Genomic DNA, 23,025 nt, shown 5'->3' on the forward strand with positions numbered 1-23,025 from the left:
ACACACACTGTGGGATGGTCTGTATGTCAAATGTGTTGCTGATTGGTCAATAAATAAATCACTGATTGGCCAGTGGCCAGGCAGGAAGTATAGGTGGGACTAACAGAGAGGAGAATTGAGAGAACAGGAAGCTGAGTGAGGGAGACACTGCCAGCTGCCGCCATGACAAGCAGCATGTGAAGACGCTGGTAAGCCACAAGCCATGTGGCAAGGTATAGATTTATAGAAATGGATTAATTTAAGATATAAGAACAGTTAGCAAGAAGCCTGCCACAGCCATACAGTTTGTAAGCAATATAAGTCTCTGTGTTTACTTGGTTGGGTCTGAGCGGCTGTGGGACTGGCAGGTGAGAAAGATTTGTCCTGACTGTGGGCAAGGCAGGAAAACTTTAGCTACACACACACACACACACACACACACACACACACACACACACTCATGTATGTATACATAGGTAGTGTATGTGTCTGAGGAGATGTCTCAGTGGGTAAAGTGTTGGTCATGCAGACATGGGGACCTGAGTTTAGACCCCCTCCAGCACCCACATAAATAACACATCTATAACTCCAGTGCTGGAGGCAGAAGTGGATCTTGGAGAACCCTGGAGTTCAATAGCCAGCCAGTCTAGCCAAATTGGTGAGCTCCCATGAGACTGCCTCAAAAAATAAGGTGGAGAATGACAGAGAAAAAAAGCCAACATGTACCTCTGACCTCCCCATTTACACATATGAATAAGTGCACCAGCATACATGTCTACACCACACACACTCACACCAAATAAGTAAATAAATATTATATGGAATTACTTTGTTGTTTTTAGATGGTCTTACTATGTAACCCTAGCTGGTCTGGAACTCATTATGTAGACCAGGCTGGCCTCAAGATCACAAAGATCTCTCAGCCTCTGCCTCTCAAGTTCTGGGATTAAAGGCGAGGGCCACTATACTATGCCTCCTGAAATTACTATTAAATAAACTAATCTCAATTTTCCACCCTTATGGTTATGCCAGGACATGTTATCTAACCCACCTGGCCTCAGTGTCCTCATCAGCAGAGTGAGCTAACAGCACCCAAGTCCTAGGGTTATTATGAGTGGGTGGATGGTTTAAGGGTTCCCCACACACCAGCCACCTGTCATTTTTTTTTTTTTTTTTGCTACTTCCCACCTCCGAGTCTGCCTGCCAGTTTCCTGATCCTCACTGTCATGTTCTCTTCAGTCTGATTCAGAGTCCTCCTCCCCCAAGACAGGCACAGGCACGCACACACACACACACACACACACACACACACACACACACACACACGTCAGCAGAGCCGCCTCAGACACAGAAAAAAGTTTAATTCTGCTGCGGCGGAGGGTCCCGGCTCCGATAGAGGGATTTGGTTTTTGGATTTTGTCTGTGTGGGGATTCATTGTGGGGACAGGAAGGCAGAGGGGAGAGTCTGGTCCTTCAGTGGGACCTGCCCGGGAGATGCTGAGAAGAGGGAATCAGGAGAGACAAGGACACAGAACAAAAATAAATAAATAAATAAACTAAAAAATCAAGGGCGGTCAGAGGGAGAAGAGACGACCACGGGACAGAGAAAAGGGAGACAAGTAGGGAAAGACTTAAGACTGACGACAGTGGGCAGGAAAGACGTGGACACAGAGAGGAGAAAGGAGGAGCCCCTCCCTCCAAACCAGACTAGGTGGGACCAGGGAGGGGACTGGGGCTGAGGGGGCTGGAGGCTTTGGAGGCCGCCGCGGGGCAGAATGAGATCTAGTCCAGCCAGATACAAGGAATGGGCCCCTCGCCCCTGCCCCAGGGTCCCGGGTGGGGGAGGGGACTCGTGTCTCAGTGCTGCAGTGTGGGGGGGCCCCGCCCCTCCCCGCGCTTCGCTGTGTAAGGCACCGGCTCCGGCAAGGTCCGCGAGCGCGCAGAGGGCGGGGCGGAGGGGTGGAGTCGGAGAGGCCGGCGGCCCGCCTCCAATCCCGGGCGCGAGTGGGCTCGGCCCGACCGCGGCTGGCCCCGCCCCTCGCGCATCCCTTCTCTCCAGCCTTCCCCGCATCCGGCCGGGCTGGGCATCTAAGTGCCGCCCCACAGGCGTCCCGGTGCCCGTGCGCCGGGCGCTCACACGGTACTCTCCAGCATCCATTCGGTGCTGGTGAAGGCCAGGCGTGCCCGGGCGGAGCCCAGCCCCAGGTCTCCGTCTTCCCCGGCCGCGCCCCCTCCGGCCCCGTCCAGGTGTGGCGTGGACCGGTGGCGCTTTGTCCGCCGGGCGCGGCGCGGGTAACTGTGACTCTGGAACAGCGCTCCGTAGTCCCCGTCAAAGGAATAGCGTTGTTGTGGCCTCGGCCGGGCCGAGGCTCCCCCCGGAACAAGAGCTAGCGTTGGGGGCGCTGAAGTTGGAGGCCCCAAGGCCCCCGAGCGGCTCCTTCGAGGACCCGTCACGGCCCTAGGTTCCTCCCCAGAAGTTTCCTCGGAGGGCAGCAAGCATAACGAGGTGGCCGAGCCACCCAGAGAGCGTCCAAGCACCACCTCTAGCTCGGTGGAAGTCGCCTCGGCCTCGGTCGCCTTTGCCTCGATGGCTGCAGGGACCGCCACCTCCCGCAGCGCCTCGTAGCGGTCTGGAGCTGGTGGGGCGGAGGCCTGTTGTGCGCCTGAGCCGCCGCCGTTGGTCTGAGAGCACACGTGGCTGACCCGAGGGGGCGACCTGGATGTGCCTTTGATGCGACGGCTGTCCCCATCGCCGTACACCTTGTAACGAATCATGAGCAGAACGATGAAAACGAGGACCGAGGCTACAATGACGCCCCCGATGGCGATGATCATGGTGCCGCCCAAGAAGTGGGCCCTCAGGGGGCGGCATGGTGCGGGATCTCCCGCCGTGGTGAATTGCACACAGCCCACCACTCTGGTAGCCGGCAGAGCGGTGGCCCCGTCGTCGTAGACTGCCAGCACACACAAGTCATAGGCGCGGCCAGCCGCCAGATCATTCACCAGGAAGGTCTGGCTGGTAGAAGGGATCATCCTGTGGAAAGGGGTGGAATCAGGACGGAGTTAGCCCCACTCTTAACCACACCCTTTCACTTTATTCCCCACCTATGGGAAACCATGCTACTAGTGTCTCACAGGCTACCTAGACTACAGCAGCTATTTAAGCCGCTCCTCCTCAAATATATTACCAGCCTTTCTGGATCGGGGCTCAAGACCACGCCCCCTTATCTACATGCTCCGCCTTCAGACCCACCTACCGTGAGCATCACCTACTGGGACTATCTAATTCATACCTTGGACAATTGTCATATGCCATTTAAAGAGATCAATGTTATGGCCACTCCCCCTGGTCTACATATCTTTCCTTTATTCAGATGGATACTGAAGTCAACAATTGTTTTATCCCTGCGAAGGCAATGGCTGGACTTCCAGTCCCTGGTTTCCATCCTGCCTCCACCTCCTGAATGCTGGGATTTCAGGCTTACAGACATGCACCCACCGCGTCCTATCGGTTTGTTTGGTTTTGCTTTTGTGGCAGTAGGGATCAAACCCAGGTCTTCCTTCAAACATTCTGCCAGTTGAGCCACATTCCCAGCCATAATTCCACTTTGATACACATTCTTGCCTTTGGGGGAGGAGGCCTGCTGCAGGACACGCCCCATATTTGGGTAAAATCTCTAGCTTCTGGCGCAGTTTCCCAAGCACCTCAGCTACACATTCCCACTCATTCCCCTCCTAATTGCACTCTGGCTTAGAAGCCATGTCCCTTTGAGGCACCTCGGGACTGCTCCTCTGGAGGCAACCAGCTGTTCTAGGTTATGCAGATCACCGTACCACCAGAACTCCAGAAATCAACCCACTGACCCATACTCCCCAACTCTCATCTACAATCGGCTAAAATGTAGATAAGCATGGGTTTCATTTGCTGTAGACCATTCTCCTCAAATGAGGTACACAGTATAGCAAAGTCCTTCTGTTAAACACCGGGGAGCCACAACTCTGGGATAGGGCCTCTTCTCTGCCCTCTGTGACCATACACAAGTTTCTTAACTTCTCTGTGCATCATTTCCCTCTAATGGGGACAGTAGGAATCCCTACATCCTAGAGACAGCATGAGGAATGAATGAATTAACATAGCTAAAACCTGAATTATCTAAAGGATCTCACTATGAGCTAATATCCCACCCAGTGTTCCCAGCAGCCCTTGCGGGCTCCCATTCTAAGGCTACTTGCCTCTTCTACATCTCTCTCTATTTTTGTCTACAGCAATACCATCCTTACCAGGCCTGCTCATCTAAATTACATTTATTAATGTGTGTGTGTGTGTGTGTGTGTGTGTGTGTGTGTGTGTATGCGCGTGCGCGTGCGTGCGCGCGTATGTACGGAAGAGGTCAGAGGACAACTTACAGGAATCTCCTTTCACCATGTGTCCCAGGGATTGAACTCAAGTCGTCAGGCTTGGTAGAAAGTGCCTTGACCCACTAAGCCACCCCCCAGCTGCGTCCTGTATATTCCTCTAAGATCCACCGTAAGAACACTCCCTCCCAGACTTTGTTCTCTTTTGATGAGCATCTCTTGGCACAGTCTGTTTTGGTTACTTCCAGCCTCAGAGAACCCAGGAGTGTGGAGTGCACCCTGACTGGCACACCCAGAACCCAACCTCACAGACTCTTCTCTCCGGCCGAGGACTTTAGTGGCTCACCAGGACGAGCACCGCCTCTTCCTCTGCTTGAGACCATACAGAACAAGTTCAGCCCCTTCTAAAGAGCCATGCCTCATCCCCATCCATGCTTACCTGTCAGAGCTCCACAGGCCCACCAGCCCTGGTCCTGAGACCCCCACCAAGAAAGACCCTGTCACCAGGCACCACCCTTCACCCCACGACTTCAAGCATAGGTCTCAAAGGGCCCTTTAGTTTCTCATTAGGCTCTTTGTTTTCCATAGGTCACCCACCTCCGGCTGCCCTGACCCCCTTCTTGAATGAACTTTCCCTTTTCCTCTGCTAGAGGATTGTTCTTCTCCCCAAATAACCAGTTGCTAGGGGATCCCCCCCTTTTCAAGGACAGTCACTGGCTCCTTAAGAAAGCCTGAGCCCATGAGTCTCTCATTGGCTGCCAGGCCAGAGCAAGCAGCTGAGCAGGCTTCTCATTGGATGGCACCTCAGCCCATGGCTGCAGAGAGGAAGTTAACCCCTGCAGTGCTGTCCTATGTACAAGCATCAGCAATGGAGGATGCAGGATAGAAGTGGGCCCTCTGGAGGAAAGAGTCCTGGGAACTTGCCCAGCTGGGGGCCATCAAGATCTGCTTACATGCTGGGTCTGGAACTTTCCCCCACCCAGACAGGAGCAGTGAAGAGAGATGAGGAAAAAAAAAAAAATCACACAATCGGAATGACTGACAGAAATACATCATCCATCTCCCCTCCATCCCTGCCTGGCAAACACTAGGTATTCAATAAGTGTGCATTCAAGCATATGAAAAAAAGCTCTGCTGCTCTCTGCATCTAAGAGCAAATGGTCTCTCCCACAGAGCCTCAAGTTCTGTGTCTTAAAAGAAAAAACAGGCTCAGTGGTAGAGAACCCGCCTAGAATCCCCCAGTGAGGGGCTGGGGGTGTGGCTCAGTGGTAGAGCCCCTGCCTAGAACGCCCCAGTGAGGGGCTGGGGTGTGGCTCAGTGGTAGAGCCCCTGCCTAGAATCCCCCAGTGAGGGGCTGGGGGTGTGGCTCAGCGGTAGAGCCCCTGCCTAGAATCCCCCAGTGAGGGGCTGGGGTGTGGCTCAGTGGTAGAGCCCCTGCCTAGAATCCCCCAGTGAGGGGCTGGGGTGTGGCTCAGTGGTAGAGCCCCTGCCTAGAATCCCCCAGTGAGGGGCTAGGGGTGTGGCTCAGTGGTAAAGCCTCTGCCTAGAATCCCCCAGTGAGGGGCTGGAGGTGTGGTTCAGTGGTAGAGCCCCTGCCTAGAATCCCCCAGTGAGGGGCTGGAGGTGTGGCTCAGTGGTAGAGTCCTTGCCTAGAATTTCCCAGTAAGGGGCTGGGGTGTGGCTCAGTGGTAGAGCCCCTGCTTAGAATCCCCCAATGAGGGGCTGGGGTGTGGCTCAATGATACCCCTGCCTAGAATCCCCCAATGAGGGGCTAGGGGTGTGACTCAGTGGTAGAGTCCCTGCCTAGAATCCCCCAGTGAAGGGCTAGGAGCATTATAGAGTGAGTACCTAGCATTCATGAGGCCCTCAGTTCAATCAACAGTACCACAAAGAAATGAATGAATAAAAATAAAATAAAGGAGTTGGGCAGTGGTGGCGCACGCCTTTAATCCCAGCACTCGGGAGGCAGAGGCAGGTGAATCTCTGTGAGTTCAAGGCCAGCCTGGTCTACATAGTGAGTTCCGAGACAGGCTCCAAAGCTACACAGAGAAACCTTGTCTCAAAAAACCTAAATAAATAAATAAATAAATAAGTTAAATTAAATAAAATAAAAGCTGGCAAGATGGCTCAGTGGGTAAGGGAGCTTGCCACCAAACCTGACAACCAGAGTTCCATCCCCAAGATTCCCATGGTGGAAAGAGAGAACTGAGGCCAGGCGGTCGTGGCGCACGCCTTTAGTCCCAGCACTTGGGAGGCAGAGGCAGGCGGATCTTTGTGAGTTCAAGGCCAGCCTGGGCTACAAAGCGAGTTCCAGGAAAGGCGCAAAGCTACACAGAGAAACCCTGTCTTGAAAAACCAAATAAATAAATAAATAAATAAATAAATAAATAAATAAATAAATAAATAAAAAGAGAGAGAGAGAGAGAACTGATTCCTACAAGATGTTCTCTGACAGCTACATGCACACCATGGAACTAATGCTCCCCACCACACACACAAATAAATGTAACTTAAAAAATGTTAAGTGACACACACAGGAAAAAGTCATTTAAAATTTTTTGAATGAAGTAAATGGGAGTGTGGTAATTGCTCCATAGGAAAGCTGGAAGCAGAATACAGCCGCAGCTTTGGACATAGTTTATGAAGGCTTCTGTTTGGAGCCTTGGTTTGCTGACTGCTTGTTAGAATGGGTCAGTCTAATCTAGGGAGAGCATCTGAGAAAGCCAACAATGCCCTCAGTGTTTGACAGCCAGAGGCAAAATGAGGAAATGTGTACCTGGGGTGGTCCCTGAAATCTCAGAGTTCCGTGCCCACCTGGGACTACCCAGTCAAAGGGTAGCCTAGGCTCCAAGGGCAAGAGCCTATCTCAGGAACCAAAGAAAAGCAGAGCCACGGGGAAAGCGAGGCCCCGGGCAAGCAGAGACACAGGTCAAGAGACAGGCTTTTTGTGAAGGGCTGAGCACACTCAAGTTGTTGGGGCGACCACAGATGGGGAGTGGTTCCAGACCCTCTGATCGCCCAAAGGAATGAAGCTCAGGGCTAGGCGCTCAGCACCCACTTTACAATGCACAAGGAAGGCAAGCGAGATGTGTCTATGTAGCCAACTGCCATTTTTCAGTGTCCACTGTGTGTCATCCCTGCTGTGTGCCAGGGTCTGAGAGCCCCAGTGACAAAGTATCAAGACACAGGACTCGGGCTCCTACCCACTGGACTCCTCGGGTCCCAGGTGCCCATGGTCACATTGGATGCAGCTAAGCTGCCTTTTTTATAGTTTTGTTTGTTGAGACAAGATCTCACTATGTAGCTCAGACTGACCTCAAAGCCACTACATACCACAGACTGACCTTGAACTGAAGACCCTCTTGCTTCAGCCCCTCAAGTGCTTGGGTCACAGGCATGTGCCACAGTATCTGCCTCAGAGCTGTCCTTTGTGTTCAGGAAACACACATATTGGATACCTACTGTTTCCCAGGTAAGGATGGAAGCGAGGTAGGTAATTATTTCTTTATAAATTCTCATTTCAGGGCTGGGCGGTGGTGGCGCACACCTTTAATCCCAGCACTCGGGAGGCAGAGGTGGGAGGATCTCTGTGAGTTCGAGGCCAGCCTGGTCTACCAAGTGAGTTCCAGGACAGCCAGGGCTACACAGAGAAACCCTGTCTCAAATAATAATAAATAAACAAATTTCAGTGCATTTCCATCTTATCCTTCTCTTTTCTTCTCTATGACCCACAGCCACACCCAAGTCAGGGCCCTGTACAGTGCAGTTTAAGTGCCTAATGATGGACACAGAGAGAGAGAAAGTACAGACAGATGGGAGAGGAAAAGACAACAGATTGATAGCTATCTCCCTGCAGGCCTGTTCACCCTAAGACCATGGTGTAAATAGCTCATAGCTACTGATTAGTTTTTTTGTCATCTGGGAACCTCAACTGAGAAAATGCTTCTTCCATCAGACTGGCCCACAGGGAAGTCTGTGGGGGCATTGTCTACATTAATGATTGACATGGGATGGAGGGGCCCAGCTCAATATGGGTGGCGCCACCCATGGGCAGGTCCTCCTGCGTTGTATAAGAAAGTAGACAGAACAGCCAAGGGAGCAAGCCAGTGAGCAGCACTCCTCCATGGCCTCTGCGTCAGTTCCTGCCTCCAGTTCCTGCCCTGACTTCCTCAGTGATGGACTATGTGTGACCTGAGTTGTAAGATGAAAAATAAACCCTCCCCTCCCCAAGTTGCTTTTGGTCAGAGTGGTTTTTCTGTTTGTTTGTTTGTTTTGTTTTTGTTTTTGATGGTCATAGTGTTTTTTATTTTGTTTTGTTGTTGTTGCTTTGGGACAAGGTTTCCCTATGTAACCCTGGCTGCCCTAGAACTTACTCCATAGACTAAGCTGGTTTCAAACTCAGGGATTCACGGGCCTCTCGAGTGCGGGATAAAAGGCATTCACCACCACCGAATGGCTTGGTCACAGTAATAGAAACCAAACTGGTTCATTACATTTGTTTCTATTTTTCTCATGCTTTTCCCTTTCTGTTTCTAGAATATATCCAATTGGAATAGTAGTATTGACATAAATAGAAATGTAACTATAAACACATGTGTTTTATGTGCCACAATGTTTAACTGATGGAATTCATGATCAGAAGCCTCTGGAGAGCAAGTGATGTTAACCATGAACCCTGTGAGATATTTGTTGTTTGGCAGTAATGGGAATGGAACTTAGTGCCTCCCCAGCTTAGCAAGTACTCTACCACTGAGCCACACCCCCAGCCCCTCACTGGGGGATTCTAGGCAGGGGCTCTACCACGGAGCCACACCCCAGCCCCTCACTGGGGGATTCTAGGCAGGGGCTCTACCACTGAGCCACACCCCCAGCTCCTCACTAGGGGGTTCTAGGCAGGGGCTCTACCACTGAGCCACACCCCCAGCCCCTCACTGGGGGATTCTAGGCAGGGGCTCTACCACGGAGCCACACCCCAGCCCCTCACTGCGGGATTCTAGGCAGGGGCTCTACCACTGAGCCACACCCCCAGCCCCTCACTGGGGGATTCTAGGCAGGGGCTCTACCACGGAGCCACACCCCCAGCCCCTCACTAGGGGGTTCTAGGCAGGGGCTCTACCACTGAGCCACGCCCCCAGCCCCTCACTGGGGAATTCTAGGCAGGGGCTCTACCACTGAGCCACACTCCAGCCCCTCACTGGGGGATTCTAGGCAGGGGCTCTACCACTGAGCCACACCCCCAGCCCCTCACTAGGGGGTTCTAGGCAGGGGGGATCTACCACTGAGTCACACCCCAGCCCCTCACTGGGGGGTTCTAGGCAGGTGCTCTAACTCACTATAACTGAGCTCCATCTCCAACACTCTTTTTTCTACTTTTTAGATTTTGAGACCGTGCCTCCAAGTTGTCCAGGCCAGCCTTTTCCTTGCAATCCTCCTGCCTCAGCTTCTGAAAGGATCACCATCCTGAAGCACCGGGCCCTACTCACTTTTATAACTCCATTACCCAGCCCTTCACTGGCTCATGTTGTGTTCCACAAATATCTCCTAAGCTCGAGAAACACAAAGACTGCACAGCAGAAAAAAAGGAACCAACTCCAGGCCTACCCATCTAAGCAAGGTCAAGGGGATGGAGGAGCAGACGGTCGGAGGGAAAGATGCTGGAGTTGGAGAGGAGGTCCTGGGGCTGCAGCTCCACACTCACCTGTAGACTAGAGAGTCATCCGCAGAGCTGTTGTATTGCACTTGGTACATGCGGATGCCAGGCACTGGCCTCTGAGCCGGCCAGCGGATGAGCACAGAGCTGGACGTGAGTTCGGCAGCCACGAGCCGTCGTTCAGTGGCTGAGTCGTTGGCACCAGGTCTGCCTGGTGTGGCGATGTCAGAAGAACCAGGCTCGGTGAGAGGCGGCGGGGCAGCAGGCGGGGGCGCCATCAGTGGCAGAGGTACCACACATACCTCCACCGGGGCAGTGGCTTCCCCCGCAGCATTGGAGGCTATGCAAGTGAAGGTACCGCTGTCCCTCAAGGTGGTGATGGTCACATCCAGCGTTCCATCCCCACGGACCCGGGTCCGGCTGGAGTTCCCCAGCAGTCGCCCATCAGGGGCCACCCAATGCACCACGGGCTCAGGGTCACCCACCGCCCGGCAGCGCAGACTGACAGCCTGGCCCTCCACCACCAGGGCCTTGCCTCCTGCCTGCCTCGTGATGAGCGGCGGCTCACATAGAAATTCCTCCTCGGGGATGGACCAGAAGTAGCGGTCAGTGAGATGCTCAGGCGTGGCGCACGTCTCCAAGTCGTCCTCCCTGGTCAGGCGCCGCAGCCAGAGCAGTTCACAGTTGCAGTGCAGCGGGTTGCCACCGAAGCTGACGGTCAGTGGGGTGGGTGGCTTGGGCCCACCGCCCTGGGACCTCAGGAAGAGCCCATCGGGGGGCAGTTTGTGCAGACGGTTAGAGGTCATGTCCAAGCGCACGAGTTTGTGCAGCTGCACAAAGGTGCCCTCCGCGATATGATCAATGAGATTGTGGTCCAGCGTGAGGGTGTTCAAGTTCACCATCTGACCCACCGCCTCCCACGGCAGTGCCTCCAGGTTGTTGTAGGACAGATCCAGGTCCTCCACGGTGGACAGGAAGGCGTCGAAAGCTGCCGACTCCACCTTACGGATCTGATTGTTGCCAAGGATCAGGTGGCGGAGGTTACCCAAGCCCCGGAGCTGGTCCCCGCGCACCTCTGCCAGGCGGTTACTGTCGAGGTGCAGGGCCCGGAGAGCACGCAGATCAGCAAAGGCGCCGGCTGCCACCTGACCAATGGTGTTGCGAGACAGGGTGAGGTGGACCAGGCTGGTCATGTTGGCGAAGTCTCGACGACGCACAGCCGCAATGAAGTTGTCGGTGAGCCGCAGCTCTACCACGCGCCTGTCAATGGCGGGCGGCACAAAGAGCAGGCCGGTCTTGGCACACAGCATGGTCAGTGTAGGTGCCACGTTCTGGCAGATGCAGCGACCGGGGCAGGGCTGGCCGCGAGATGCCCCTGCCCAGAGCAGCAGCAGAAAGGGGAGAGCAGCAGGTGGTGGCGAGAGAAGCCCAGAGGAGAAGGGGCCTGGAGCCATGGTGCAGGGGGGAGGCAGGAGAAGCAGGAGGTGAGACCTGGAGGGGAAAAAGATAGTCAAGCAGGATACCTGGACCTGGCTTGGTCACCACCCTTAAACCCTGGGATGTGCTGGTGAACGTCAAACTGTATCCTTTAGCTCCCAATGAATGAGATCTGGACAACAGACTTCAAAGCAGCTGGTAAAATGGCCAATCTTTTCTTTCTTTCTTTCTTTCTTTCTTTCTTTCTTTCTTTCTTTCTTTCTCTCTCTCTCTTTCCTTTCTTTCTTTCTGTCTCTCTCTCTCTCTCTCTCTCTCTCTCTCTCTCTCTTTCTTTCTTTCTTTCTTTCTCCTCTAGACAGGGTCTTACTAGGTAGCCTCTGAACTCGCTTTGTAGGTCAGGCTGGCCTCAAACTCACACAGATCAGCCTGCCTCTGCCTCTCAAGAGCTAGGATTAAAGGTGTGGGCTGCCACCTGGCCTGTCTTTTTCCTAGACAAAGTATCACTGTATCCCAGGTTGGCTTTGAATTCATGATCCTCCTGTGTCTGACTTCTAAGTGCTAAGATTATAGATCTGGACCAAAACACCCGGATCTGATTACAAAATTTCCCATCGTAACTGACAAATCACCTTTGTGTTACTCCGAAGTCTTCTTCCCCCCGCCTCTGTCAGGGCTCTAGGAGATCCCCAACTGCCCATGACCTCCCAGCCCACCAGATAGTCTGAAATCACCGTTGGCTGAAATTCAGGAACAAGCATGTCAAACACACACTCTTAGTTCGAATCCCAGCTGTGACACTTACTAGCTGTGAGACCTCGGGCACGTGTCTGAACCTCTCTGAATCTCGGTTTCTTCATCTGTAAAACGGAGAGGAGGAGCAGGCTTTATTTTGGTGAGGGTTATGTACACTCATGAGCACCGCTGTTGGAACAGCCCCCGGCACGGACAATCTAACACATACTAAAAACCATTGCTGCAGCACCACTGGGTGCCTAACGCATAACAAGCACAGAACTGTGTGCCATGCTAAGACTGGGAGCTTTCATTTTAAATATGACTATTGTGTATGTGCGGCAGGGTCAGAGGACAACTTTCTGGAACTGGTTCCTTGATTCCACTTTCATGTGGCTTCCGGGAATCAAACTCAGGTTGCTAGAATTGTGCAGCAAGCTCCTTCACCCGATGAGCCATCTTGCTGGCCTAGAAGTGCTTTAAAATCAACCACATTCGAGTACAAATTCCAGTTCTCTCGTTTACCAACTCTAGGAGACCACAGTAATGATTCGCATATCTAAGCCATAATTTCTTTATTTTTCTCCCTTTTTAAAATTTTTGTTGTTATTTTTCACTTGTTTGTTTGCGACATGGTGGTGTTATTATGTCGCCCAGGTTGTTTAAGTCACAAATCTCCCCTATAGCAAGTTTTGTTGTTGTTATTGAGACAAGGTCTCACTAAGTAGACCAGGCTGGCCTTGAATTCAGAGATCCACCTGCCTCTGCCTCCCAAATCCTGGGATTAAGGGTGTGTCCACCACATCTATCTTGTTCTTTAAGACAGGATAGTATGTAGTGCGCACTGTTCTAGAACATGCTACACAGTTGAGGCTAGCCTTGAAATCTTTTTTTTTTTTTTTTTTTTTTTGGTTTTTCGAGACAAGGTTTCTCTGTGTAGCTTTGCGCCTTTCCTGGAACTCACTTGGTAGCCCAGGCTGGCCTCGAACTCACAGAGATCCGCCTGGCTCTGCCTCCCGAGTGCTGGGATTAAAGGCGTGCGCCACCACCGCCCGGCTCTAGCCTTGAAATCTTGATCCTCCTCCTTCAGCCTTCCAAGTACTGGGATCACAGGTGCGTGCTACCACACCCGGACAGGCCAAAATTTCTTGACTTCGTATGCTAAGACAATAACATCTTCACACTGAGTTTATGCATGGGAACCACTGAGTACGCAGCCTAACACACAGTAAGCACTCAATGAATGTTAAGTCCTCCACCTAAGTTGGTGGAAAACAAACAAAAAAGGCAAAAACAAACAAACAAAAAAACAAAACAAAAAACGGAAAAGGTGGGAAGAAAAAAGCATCAGAGTTTCCCATCCCAGTCTGGGGAAGTCCTCCTCTGAGTATGGCTTCTTTCTAGGTTCAGCTGCGCTCCTGAGCGGGGGGTGACGGGTACCAACAGTAGGTACACAGGAGGCCCATACATGCCTACAGGCGCTTGCATGTGCACACACACACTATGCCTCTGCTCCAGGCAAAACCTTCCGGCGGGGATTCCCCCTCCAGCAGCTGCAACCCACGACATGTCAGCTCCCATCACAACACAGGGTGGGCGGTAGAGGGGGTAAAGAGGAAAGGATGGGAAGGGGGCGTCCTTGAAGCTATTTCCACCCTCTCTGCCCTATGCCCCAGCCCCTGCTGACCAACCTCCAATTAATCTATGTGGGGTGGTGGCCATATGTGACCTTGATCTTCCTGCCCAGGGGAAGAAGATTGGGACCAAGAAAGCTGGAGAAAGGCTGAGAGAGAAAACCAGAAGGAAGCAAGTGGGGAGAGATGGACTGAAAGACAACAGGGCAAAAAGAGAAAATCGCTTCCCAAGGCGGTGAAGTAGGTTCTGGTCTGGCCCAGCAGAACATGTGCCTGGAATCCCCCAATGAGGGCCTGGGGGCGGGGCTTGGTAGTAGAGCACCTGCCTAGAATCCAGCCATGAGGGGCTGGGGGCGTGGCTCAGTGGTGGCATGCTTGCCTAACATGCCAGGTACGGTGGCAGGCACCTGTAATCCCAGCATTCAAGAGGTTCAAAGTTGTAGGCCAGCCTGGGTTACATATGAAGACCCTGTCTCAAGAAACCAAGAGGAGATGAAAAGTCAGGTAACAGTGGAACAAAGGGAAAAAAAAACCCAAAAACCTGAGTGAAGAAGAAAATGCATCAAACAGACTGAGCCAGAGAGATGGATAGAAGAGGCGGGGGAGAGGAAAGAGAGTTAGAGAGACGAAATAGAGGAGGAGAGAAACAGGGATAGAAGGAGACGGAGATGGGCTGAAGAGAGACTGAGCAGGGCCGGGGTAGCACAACTCTGCACACCCCCATCTCCGTTCCGTCTCCCTCTAGTTCTGCACTGCCTAGAAACCCAGGTCTGGAAGGTGGGCCTCTACCAGCAGGAGCCCTGCAGGACACCTGCTTGCTTTGGGTCTCTGGGGCCCGGAACCTATTCTATGAAACAAGCATGGGGTCTCTCCTTGCACAGCTGCGGCAGACTCATAGGTAAGACAGGTGCAATGAAAACAGCTACCAGTTACCCAAAGGCACCGGAGCACCTCGGGTTAGAATCCCGTCCCTCTGCGAGGATTCACACCCCAAGTCCCCGTTGTGTGTGGCTTCGAGGAAACAACATCTCCCCCTGTGCCTCCCTGTGCTCATCTGTGACTATGATGACCTCTAGCTACCTCACAGGGCTTTGGAGAGGGCTCAGTAAGAATATTTTGTAACATGCTTAGCTTAGCTTCAGACTACATAAATGCTACATAAATGTTAGATGATACTAACACTGTGTATGTGTGTATGTGTGAGTGAGATGCTGGGGATGGAACCCAGGGCCTTGCGCATGCTAAGCAAATGTGCTATGGCTAAGCCACACCCCCTACTCCTTCACTAATGGACTCTAGGCAAGTGCTCTACAAGTGAGCTATTGCCCCCTCCTTCTTTTCTTCTCCTCCTCCTCCTTTTTATGAAACTGGGTCTCACTGTGTAGCCCAGGCTGGCACCAAACTCATAATTCTCCTGCCTCAGCCCACTGACTGCTTGGATGACAGGCCTGTATTACCATTGTGCAGGGGTTATTCCATGCCTGGAAACACTTGTGGATCCTTACCGATAAAATGGGACCCCACTTTCGTGACCACCTTACCTATCTTGAGAGATGTCATATCTTGACATATGGGGCCCCTCTGAGCCTCCTGACCACCAAGAAATGAACCCTTACCCAACGACAATGCTCACAGACTTATCTCTACTCTTCAGTGGGAATGGGCACCTGCCTCCCTGGACACTGGATTTCTGCACCTGGGTACACTGGTAGAGCTCTGGCCTGGGCAGACAGTGTGCTATCACCCCAAGCTCTTCCCCAGCCCAAGGCACACCCCATATCCCTCATCCGGTCCATGACACTATACTCACCTCTCTTCAAGGAGTCAGGGCCTGGGCCGGTACCTGCAAAAGAACAAAACCACAGTTAGCCTCTTCCAGCTTCTTTCTAGGCATCAAGGCCTACCTTGGAGACCATCTGGGCCAAGGGAATCCCTAGAGTGATCACTTTCTCAGGCTCCCTGCTACAGGATCTTCAGACTCCCAGAGGGACCCAAAAGTCATATCCAAACCTTAGGAGACTGGGCCTCAGGACTGTTCACCCTCCAAACCCCAAGAGTCCAGGATGTGAGCTTTGCCCTCTGGTGTCTCAGGAGCGCTGACCCTTACCCCCTCCCCGACCTGCATCAGTTTCCTGGAGTATGGAATCTACCCACCCCTCTTAGCAGCCCTAGATTTCTAAATTCCCAGGCTTCTCTTTTTGGGACCCAAGAGCTTGGATCAGACATTTTATCCTTTAGAACTCAAGAGTTCTCAAATGGGCTCCCCAACTTCAAAGACATGAGTGGCATCCAGAGTGCAGAAGCATCAGGGGGTTCCTATCATGCCATCGCATCTCAATCCATATTAACATTGATGAGCCCATGCCAATCCATGAGAGTCTCAATCCAAACTCTGCAGGGGTACACCACCCCAGTCTGGGTGCTCCCTGCCCTGCAGAGTACTGAGCCCAGGATATAGTCCCATTTGTGTTCCAGGACCACAGACTATGCCTTGGCATGCTACATACAGTTCACACTCACTAGACCCAGAAGTAGAGTCAGTCTTGTGCCCAAGGCACAGGTGCATGTATCTTGTAGATATATGCCTAAACATACAGAACCTGGTCCCCAGAGACTAAAGTAGAAAAGGACTTCCAAGAGAGACACACACCCCTCAAGGTTGACATACCTGCACACACACACACACACACACACACACACACACAGAGGCTCTCCTTTGCACATTCACAGATGCACAGATACAGAGAGACCTGTGTGCCCCTTATCAGACAACCAGACACTTGCATCTATATAACCCTTGTCAATACACAGTGGTTCACACACAACAAGACTCACCTGCACAATGAAAGATACATAGGTGCACACTCTTTCACACCCAAACACATTCATGCAACTTCACATATTCCCACCATGCAGTCATAGAGCAGACAGAACACCAACAGACACATGCAGGTACAGCCGGAGCACACTTCCACACGTGCACACAGAACCCTTAGCACGAACACACACTGACAAAGCTGGGAGCTGGGAGCAAGCACACAGGCACTTTGTAGGCACTCTGAGAGGCTCACGCATCACAGACACACTCACGCCACAGTCCCAGGAGGAACTAGCACACTTGTAAATGCACACAACATACCAAAGCACAGAGCACAGTCAACAGACCGACCAGCTTCACACTGTCACTGATACCCGTTCCTCATGGCCCTGCACTCTGCCCCACCTACTTCCCAGGCCAAACACATTCTAACATCCCTCCCAGTCCTTTTACAGCCCGCCCCAAAAAGAACCAAGTACAAGCCCGGGTCAAAGGTCATAGTTCAGCAGGTGGGACTTCGTAGGGATGGGAAGGGGCTGAGTCCCAAAGCCGGGTTCCCAAAAGATTCTGCCATCAGCAACCCCCAGAGTTTCCCCAGCCTTGCTATTAAGATATAGGCAACTGAGGCCCTATCTGCAGATACCCGGCAGGTGGGGGAGTTAGGGTGGCGTGGAGTGGGAAGGGCCAGGTCTTCATCCCCACCCTCCACTCTCCAACCCTCACCCCCCACCCCAGGGCCCATCTGTCCATCCCTCGGCCTCTCATCCCTCCATCTGTCCACCTCCCGGCCTCCCATCCCCCCTCCCCAACCAGCCACGGAGAAGAGGAGGAAGACATGGCCGTCTCCCCCAAGGATCACTGAGGGACCCCCCCCCCCCAGCTGACATGGACAGAGGGAGCAGCCAAGCAACCCCCCCCATCCATACAGAGGCCTGGCCCCACTATGCGCTGAGCCTCAGCCCCCACCCCAGCAGGGTACCTGACACAGACACACAGACACAGACACACACATAGACACACACACACACACGCCCTCGGAGACATCCAACCCGCATACAACACACCACACACACACACACACACACACACACACACACACACACACACACACGGATACCCGAGTGAACACACCCGGCTCCGCAGCCCTTCCGATGGATCTCCAACCCCGCCGGACACAGACCCCCAACACAGCCAGCCGCACGCGCGCACAGGCCCACTGGGAGCCCCGCACACCTGGGCGCGCAGCCCCCGCACACACCTGCACACAGCCCCTCGGACGGGCGCGCCACAGCCCCCCAGATCCGGCGCCCCGGAGTGTGTGGGACACACGCGCGCACACACGCACACACGCACACATGCACACATGCACACGCACGGCTGACCGCGGCCCCGCACACGCCCGGATGGCCACACCGGCGGGGCGCCGGGCACACACAGGGCCGCGGGCGGGCGCACGCCGGGCCCCACCGCAGCGCCGCGGACACACGGGCACGCTCGTCCCCGCGCCCCCGCCCGCCGCTTCCAAAGAGCCCCAGGGACCGCCGCGGGCCGCGCTCACCCAGCCCGGGGGAGGGGGCCCGGGGCCCGGCCCCGCCGCCGCCGCCGCCGCCGCCTCGCGCCGCGCCATGGTGGGGGGAGGGCTGGGGGAGGGGGCGCGGTGCCGCGGGGCCGCCTCCCGCCCGCCTCCCGCCTCCCGCCCGCCCTCCCGCGCGCCGCCGCGCTCCGCCCTCCGCGTCGCCGCCGCAAGGGGGGAGGGGGCGCCGGCCCTAGGTGGGGCGGCCACACGCACGCCCAGGTCGCTGCAGACCCCCTCTCCACTGCGGAGCGCCGGGGTCCAGCCTGGGCCCCGGCCCCACCCGTCCCTCCAGACCACGCCCCAGCGGCTACTTGGACACCACCACCACCCCAACACACACACACACCAGCTCTCTCCATCACATCCTCAGAGTACAGGTCTTACCTCCTTTGAAACCCCAAAGCATGTTGGTGAGCCACCTGGGACCAGAGACCGTGTTCTCTGTTTCGTGACTTCAGATGGGGGTGGGAGGTGGGCACCACCCTGTCAGGAAACCTAGACCATACACCTCTAATTCCAGAGGGACCTCAGATCATCATATCACAGCATCCCGGGGGATCCAGACCTCACCCTACACCCAGTCATCCGAAATCATACCCAACACTCGGACCACACCCCAGAATCCATGGAGGACTCAGACTATTTGTCAATGTCCAGAAAGAGCACACCATAGCTCGATCCATTGGGGAAGCCTGGGGAAGCAGACCGTGTTTCACAGCCATCCAGAGCAATGGGCCCAACCCCAACCATGCCTTTCCTCCATCAAGGGCTTCATTTCCCGCCCACAGGAGGAACTGCAGATCATGGCTCATGTCTAACCCCAAACATCTCTTCTGCCCATCGAAGACCCTTAAATGCTTCTCATTTCCCCAACTATACCTCAGGTCACCGTCCAACACCCTTGGGGACCTTGGAACTTTCTGTTCCCTTCAGGGCACCCCTTGGTTTACCTTTCCCCATTTGCCACAGATTCTTTCCCACCCACCCCCAGCATTCAGTCCTGCTGCCTTCAGCTCCTGTAGCCTCTGTGACTCCCGTGGATCCCAGAATACCTTGCTTCTTCCTTATTTGGACCCTTAGTGTCTGACTCCCACCCCAGAGCTGGCCTGCCCGTCCTTTCCTCAGAGCCCACTGGGTACCTCAGGCCATGTTGCATCTCTTTCTGAGATACACACAGGACCCCCAAACTCAGCAAAGCCTTCCTCAAGATCTTATTGCAGCCTGTGTCTCAAACACTTCCCACTAGGGACCCCCCCATGTGGAAATCCTCCCTAGGCACAACCCCAGAGCCAACTCACCACCACAGATCTCCTCTTTGGTGAAGGATGGACCAACTCAAAACCAAGAGGAGCCCCAAGGGATGCTCCTAATCTCCCCTCTCTAGTCACCTGTCCACACCCTCCAGACACCATCCCCACCCCACCTTCTAGCTAGAGCAAGGGGGTACAGGGTTGAGACAGAAGCAGAAAGAGGGACTAGGGAGATCATTCAGTCTGTGAAGCCTTTGGGGTGCTGTACAGGGGGATGATGGGGTTCCTGGAACCCAAACTCTGTGGAGGCTGAGAGAGGCAGATCCCTGGAGGATTTTTGGGCCACCCAGTGTAGCCTAACCTGCCAGCCCTAGGTTCCAGTGAGAGAATCCGTCTCACAAACAAAGTAAACCTGTGCTGGAGAGATGGCTCATCTGTTAAAAACACTGGCTTCTCTTCCAAAGAGAATTCCCAGCACCTACATGGCAGCTCATGTTCTCTGTAACTCCACTTCCCAGGGATCCAGCGCCCTCTTTTGACCTCTGCAGGCACCAGATGTGCAAGTGGCGCACAGACATTACACCCATACACAGACAACATTTATTTTATTTGGGCTGGGATTAAAGATGTGCACTACTGCCATGCATATAATTTTTTAAAATTAAAAAAAAAAAAAGATGGACCACTCCTGAGAAAGAACACCTGAGGCTGACCTCTGGCGCACACACACACACACACACACACACACACACACACCCCACAATAAGGAAGTAGGAGAATAATGGCAGCAAATGTGAACATAGATGTAGCAACGGTTTGGGGGCCTTCAGGTAAGGAAGTGCTCCCATGACTATGCCCATTTTACAGATGAGAATCATTGAGGCAGAGAGGGGTTTAGTCCCTTGCCCAGGGTCACACAGGTAGGTAATAAGTGGCAGCATAGCATAAAAATGAAGGGGAAAGAGGTGAAGTCAGGCCTGGGCTGGAGGTGAGGGGGAAGAGGGGAAAGTAATGGAGACACACAATGGACAAATGAAGAGCCTACGAAGCAGGCAGAGGTAGTGGAACACCGAAAGTACACAGTGCAGTTGTCTAACTGGAGCCCTAGTTCCTGAACAGACCTTCCAATACAACTGATGACCAAGCCCATAATTCTTCACCTAGGCTCTACCCCCAATTCTGGTCCTACCGGCTGCCTCTTAGGTCCCGCCTCAAAGCCTAAATACCAGCTCTATATGAATTTGCCATGTAAACCAAACTGGCCTTAAACTCAGAGAGATCCGCCTGCCTCTGCCTCTCAGTGCTTGGGCTAAAGGCCTGTGCTACCACGTCCAGCCTGAGACTCTAGATTCTTAGCATGGACTCGGAAGTAAATAATATTCATCATAGGCTCCGCCCACAAATATAAGTCCCACCTCTTCTGCCTAAGCCACGCCCTCTGTCTTTGCCTTCCTACCCAAAGAATCCTAACTTTCAGCCTAGGCCTGGAGTCTTCATTCTGTGCTAAAATCCCTTCTGAGCTTCTCAAACATAAGCCCTGCCCATGTCCAAGAAGAGAAAGAAGTTGCCCTGGGAAAAACTAGAATGCAGATTTAAAACTTAAAAAGCTTAGGCTGGTGAGATGGCTCAGTACCCATCTCTGGCCAAGACTGAAGATCTGAGTTCGATCCCTGGAACCCACAAGATGGAAAGAAAGAGCCAACTCCTGAAAGTTGTCCTATGGCTGTCCCGCATATGCGCATACATACACACACACACACACACACAAATGTATACAACTTAATAAAATAGATCAAGCCGGGCGGTGGTGGTGCACGCCTTTAATCCCAGCACTCGGGAGGCAGAGCCAGGCGGATCTCTGTGAGTTCGAGGCCAGCCTGGGCTACCAAGTGAGTTCCAGGAAAGGCGCAAAGCTACACAGAGAAACCCTGTCTCGAAAAACCAAAAAAATAAATAAATAAATAAAAATAAAAAATAAAAAATAAAATACATCAATAAAACACCCACCCCCATTATACTGACTCTTCATTAGATAATCTGTTCTGGACCCTCTGATTGGTCCTTGCTTTCCAAATCTGCTCTTGATTGGGCAAGTCCCATACATGACCTTTTCTGACTGGATTTATTTACAGTGACAACCTAAAAGCAAGTTAAACTCTGAAGGATAGGGTAGGGAGGAGGGAGAAGGGAAGGATGGCTGCTGAGACTCTTGCCTAAAACAGCGAGGTATGACCCTTGGACATGGAATAGTCTGTGGCTTCGGCTTCTGTGCCTCAGTTTCTTAGGAATTAAGCCGATGCCTGTATGGCTGCTACAAATCCTTGTAATGCATCAGAGGTTGTGAGTGTGTGACCTTGGACAAGTGTCATTTCCTCTCTAATCCTGGCAAGCCAGGGGTTCCTTCACTGCATACCCCCTCTTGTCCCCAGACCTCTCCTTCCCACCATGATCAGAAGTGATGTGGTACTGTTGATCCCAGTACCTGGGAGGAAGGATCTCTGAGTTTGAGACCAGCCTGGTCTACAGAGTGAGTTCAGGACAGCCAGGGCTACACAGAGAAACCCTGTCTCAAAATTCCAAGGGGAAAAAAAAAAAAAAAGTAATGTAGGTGGAGTGGGGTCTCCAGCAGGAAGGAGACAAACTTGATCCAAAGCCCCCAGAACATGGATGGATAAAGGCATTTCTGCACAGCCCAGCTTAGAGATATTCTATGCAGAACTTCTCTGTGAAGGGCTTGTCTTGACTGGAGACAAGGGGACAGGGATGGAAGGGGCAGAATGAGGTGAAGAATCTGACGGCTGGGAGGAAGAGGCAAGGTATGAATTCCCTTTTAGGCCCGCCCCTAGGAGCACCAGGGCTCGGGGGAGGGACAGCCCAGGCCCAAGGTCACTCTGTCATTGTTACCATGGCAACGGCCACCTCTCAACAGGGAACCTGGAAAGAGGTGGAGGGAGGGAGTTCCAGGGGCCCCGGGTGTGAGGACTGAGAAAACATGGGAGACAGTGGGAGAAGGACTGGGAAGTATGAGCCATCTGTCATGACTGCCCATCTCAGAGCCCTGTATACCCTGAGTGCTCAATAAATGTCCTTCAGAGAGAGACAGAGGTCCGAGAGAATCCAGTGCCCAGAGGTGCTGGAAAAAAAGAAAGAGAAAAGACAAGTGTGGGGGGAGCCTCCCTTCCCCTGACTCTTCAAGTCCTCTGGGGTTCACTGACAGTCCTGAATCTTCTTCACCTCCCATAGTCCTGGGTCTTCAGGCTTGTCCAACCTCTAAACCATCCATCCCAGCATCCTCCTGGTGCCAGATCTTTTATTTATTGATTTATTTACTTATTTAGTTACTTATTTATTTGTCTTTAACTTCTTCCTACCTGAGGGATCGGCTGAGAAACGTAGCATTTAGTGCCAGAAGATAGCTTCTAGCCCCAGAGCGGGAGAAGAGGGGAGGAGAGGGGGTACCGAACTCTCTTCTCAGGGGCCTTTTCCCCCTTAAGAGTGACCCCTTCACGGATTCGAACATTCCCCAAAATTCCTTAAAGGGACCCAGGCCACCCGTTTCCCATTCCATCCCAGGAAGCCCCATAGTCCCCTCC

The 23,025-nt window shown here is 53.1% G+C and overlaps 1 protein-coding gene across 2 annotated transcripts; it reads right to left on the reverse strand.

Annotated features, from left to right (window-relative positions):
* Positions 1-1,320: 1,320 nt before the first annotated feature.
* Lrfn1 (leucine rich repeat and fibronectin type III domain containing 1) lies at positions 1,321-22,915 on the reverse strand. 2 transcript variants are annotated; one of them, XM_059253457.1, is made up of 5 exons: positions 22,804-22,915; positions 15,599-15,631; positions 12,225-12,279; positions 10,034-11,476; positions 1,321-3,013 (listed from the first exon to the last, which is right to left on the reverse strand). In XM_059253457.1, exons 4-5 carry the CDS (start codon positions 11,437-11,439, stop codon positions 2,113-2,115), a joined length of 2,307 nt encoding a protein of 768 aa, XP_059109440.1. In that variant the 5' UTR covers positions 11,440-11,476; positions 12,225-12,279; positions 15,599-15,631; positions 22,804-22,915; the 3' UTR covers positions 1,321-2,112. The 2 variants fall into 2 exon arrangements, with proteins under 2 accessions (XP_059109440.1, XP_059109441.1); XM_059253458.1 differs by having other exon boundaries at positions 22,775-22,914.
* Between the last annotated feature and the right edge of the window lie 110 nt (positions 22,916-23,025).

The sequence above is a fragment of the Peromyscus eremicus genome, chromosome 1 (genome assembly GCF_949786415.1).
Source record: "Peromyscus eremicus chromosome 1, PerEre_H2_v1, whole genome shotgun sequence".
Lineage (NCBI taxonomy): Eukaryota > Metazoa > Chordata > Mammalia > Rodentia > Cricetidae > Peromyscus > Peromyscus eremicus.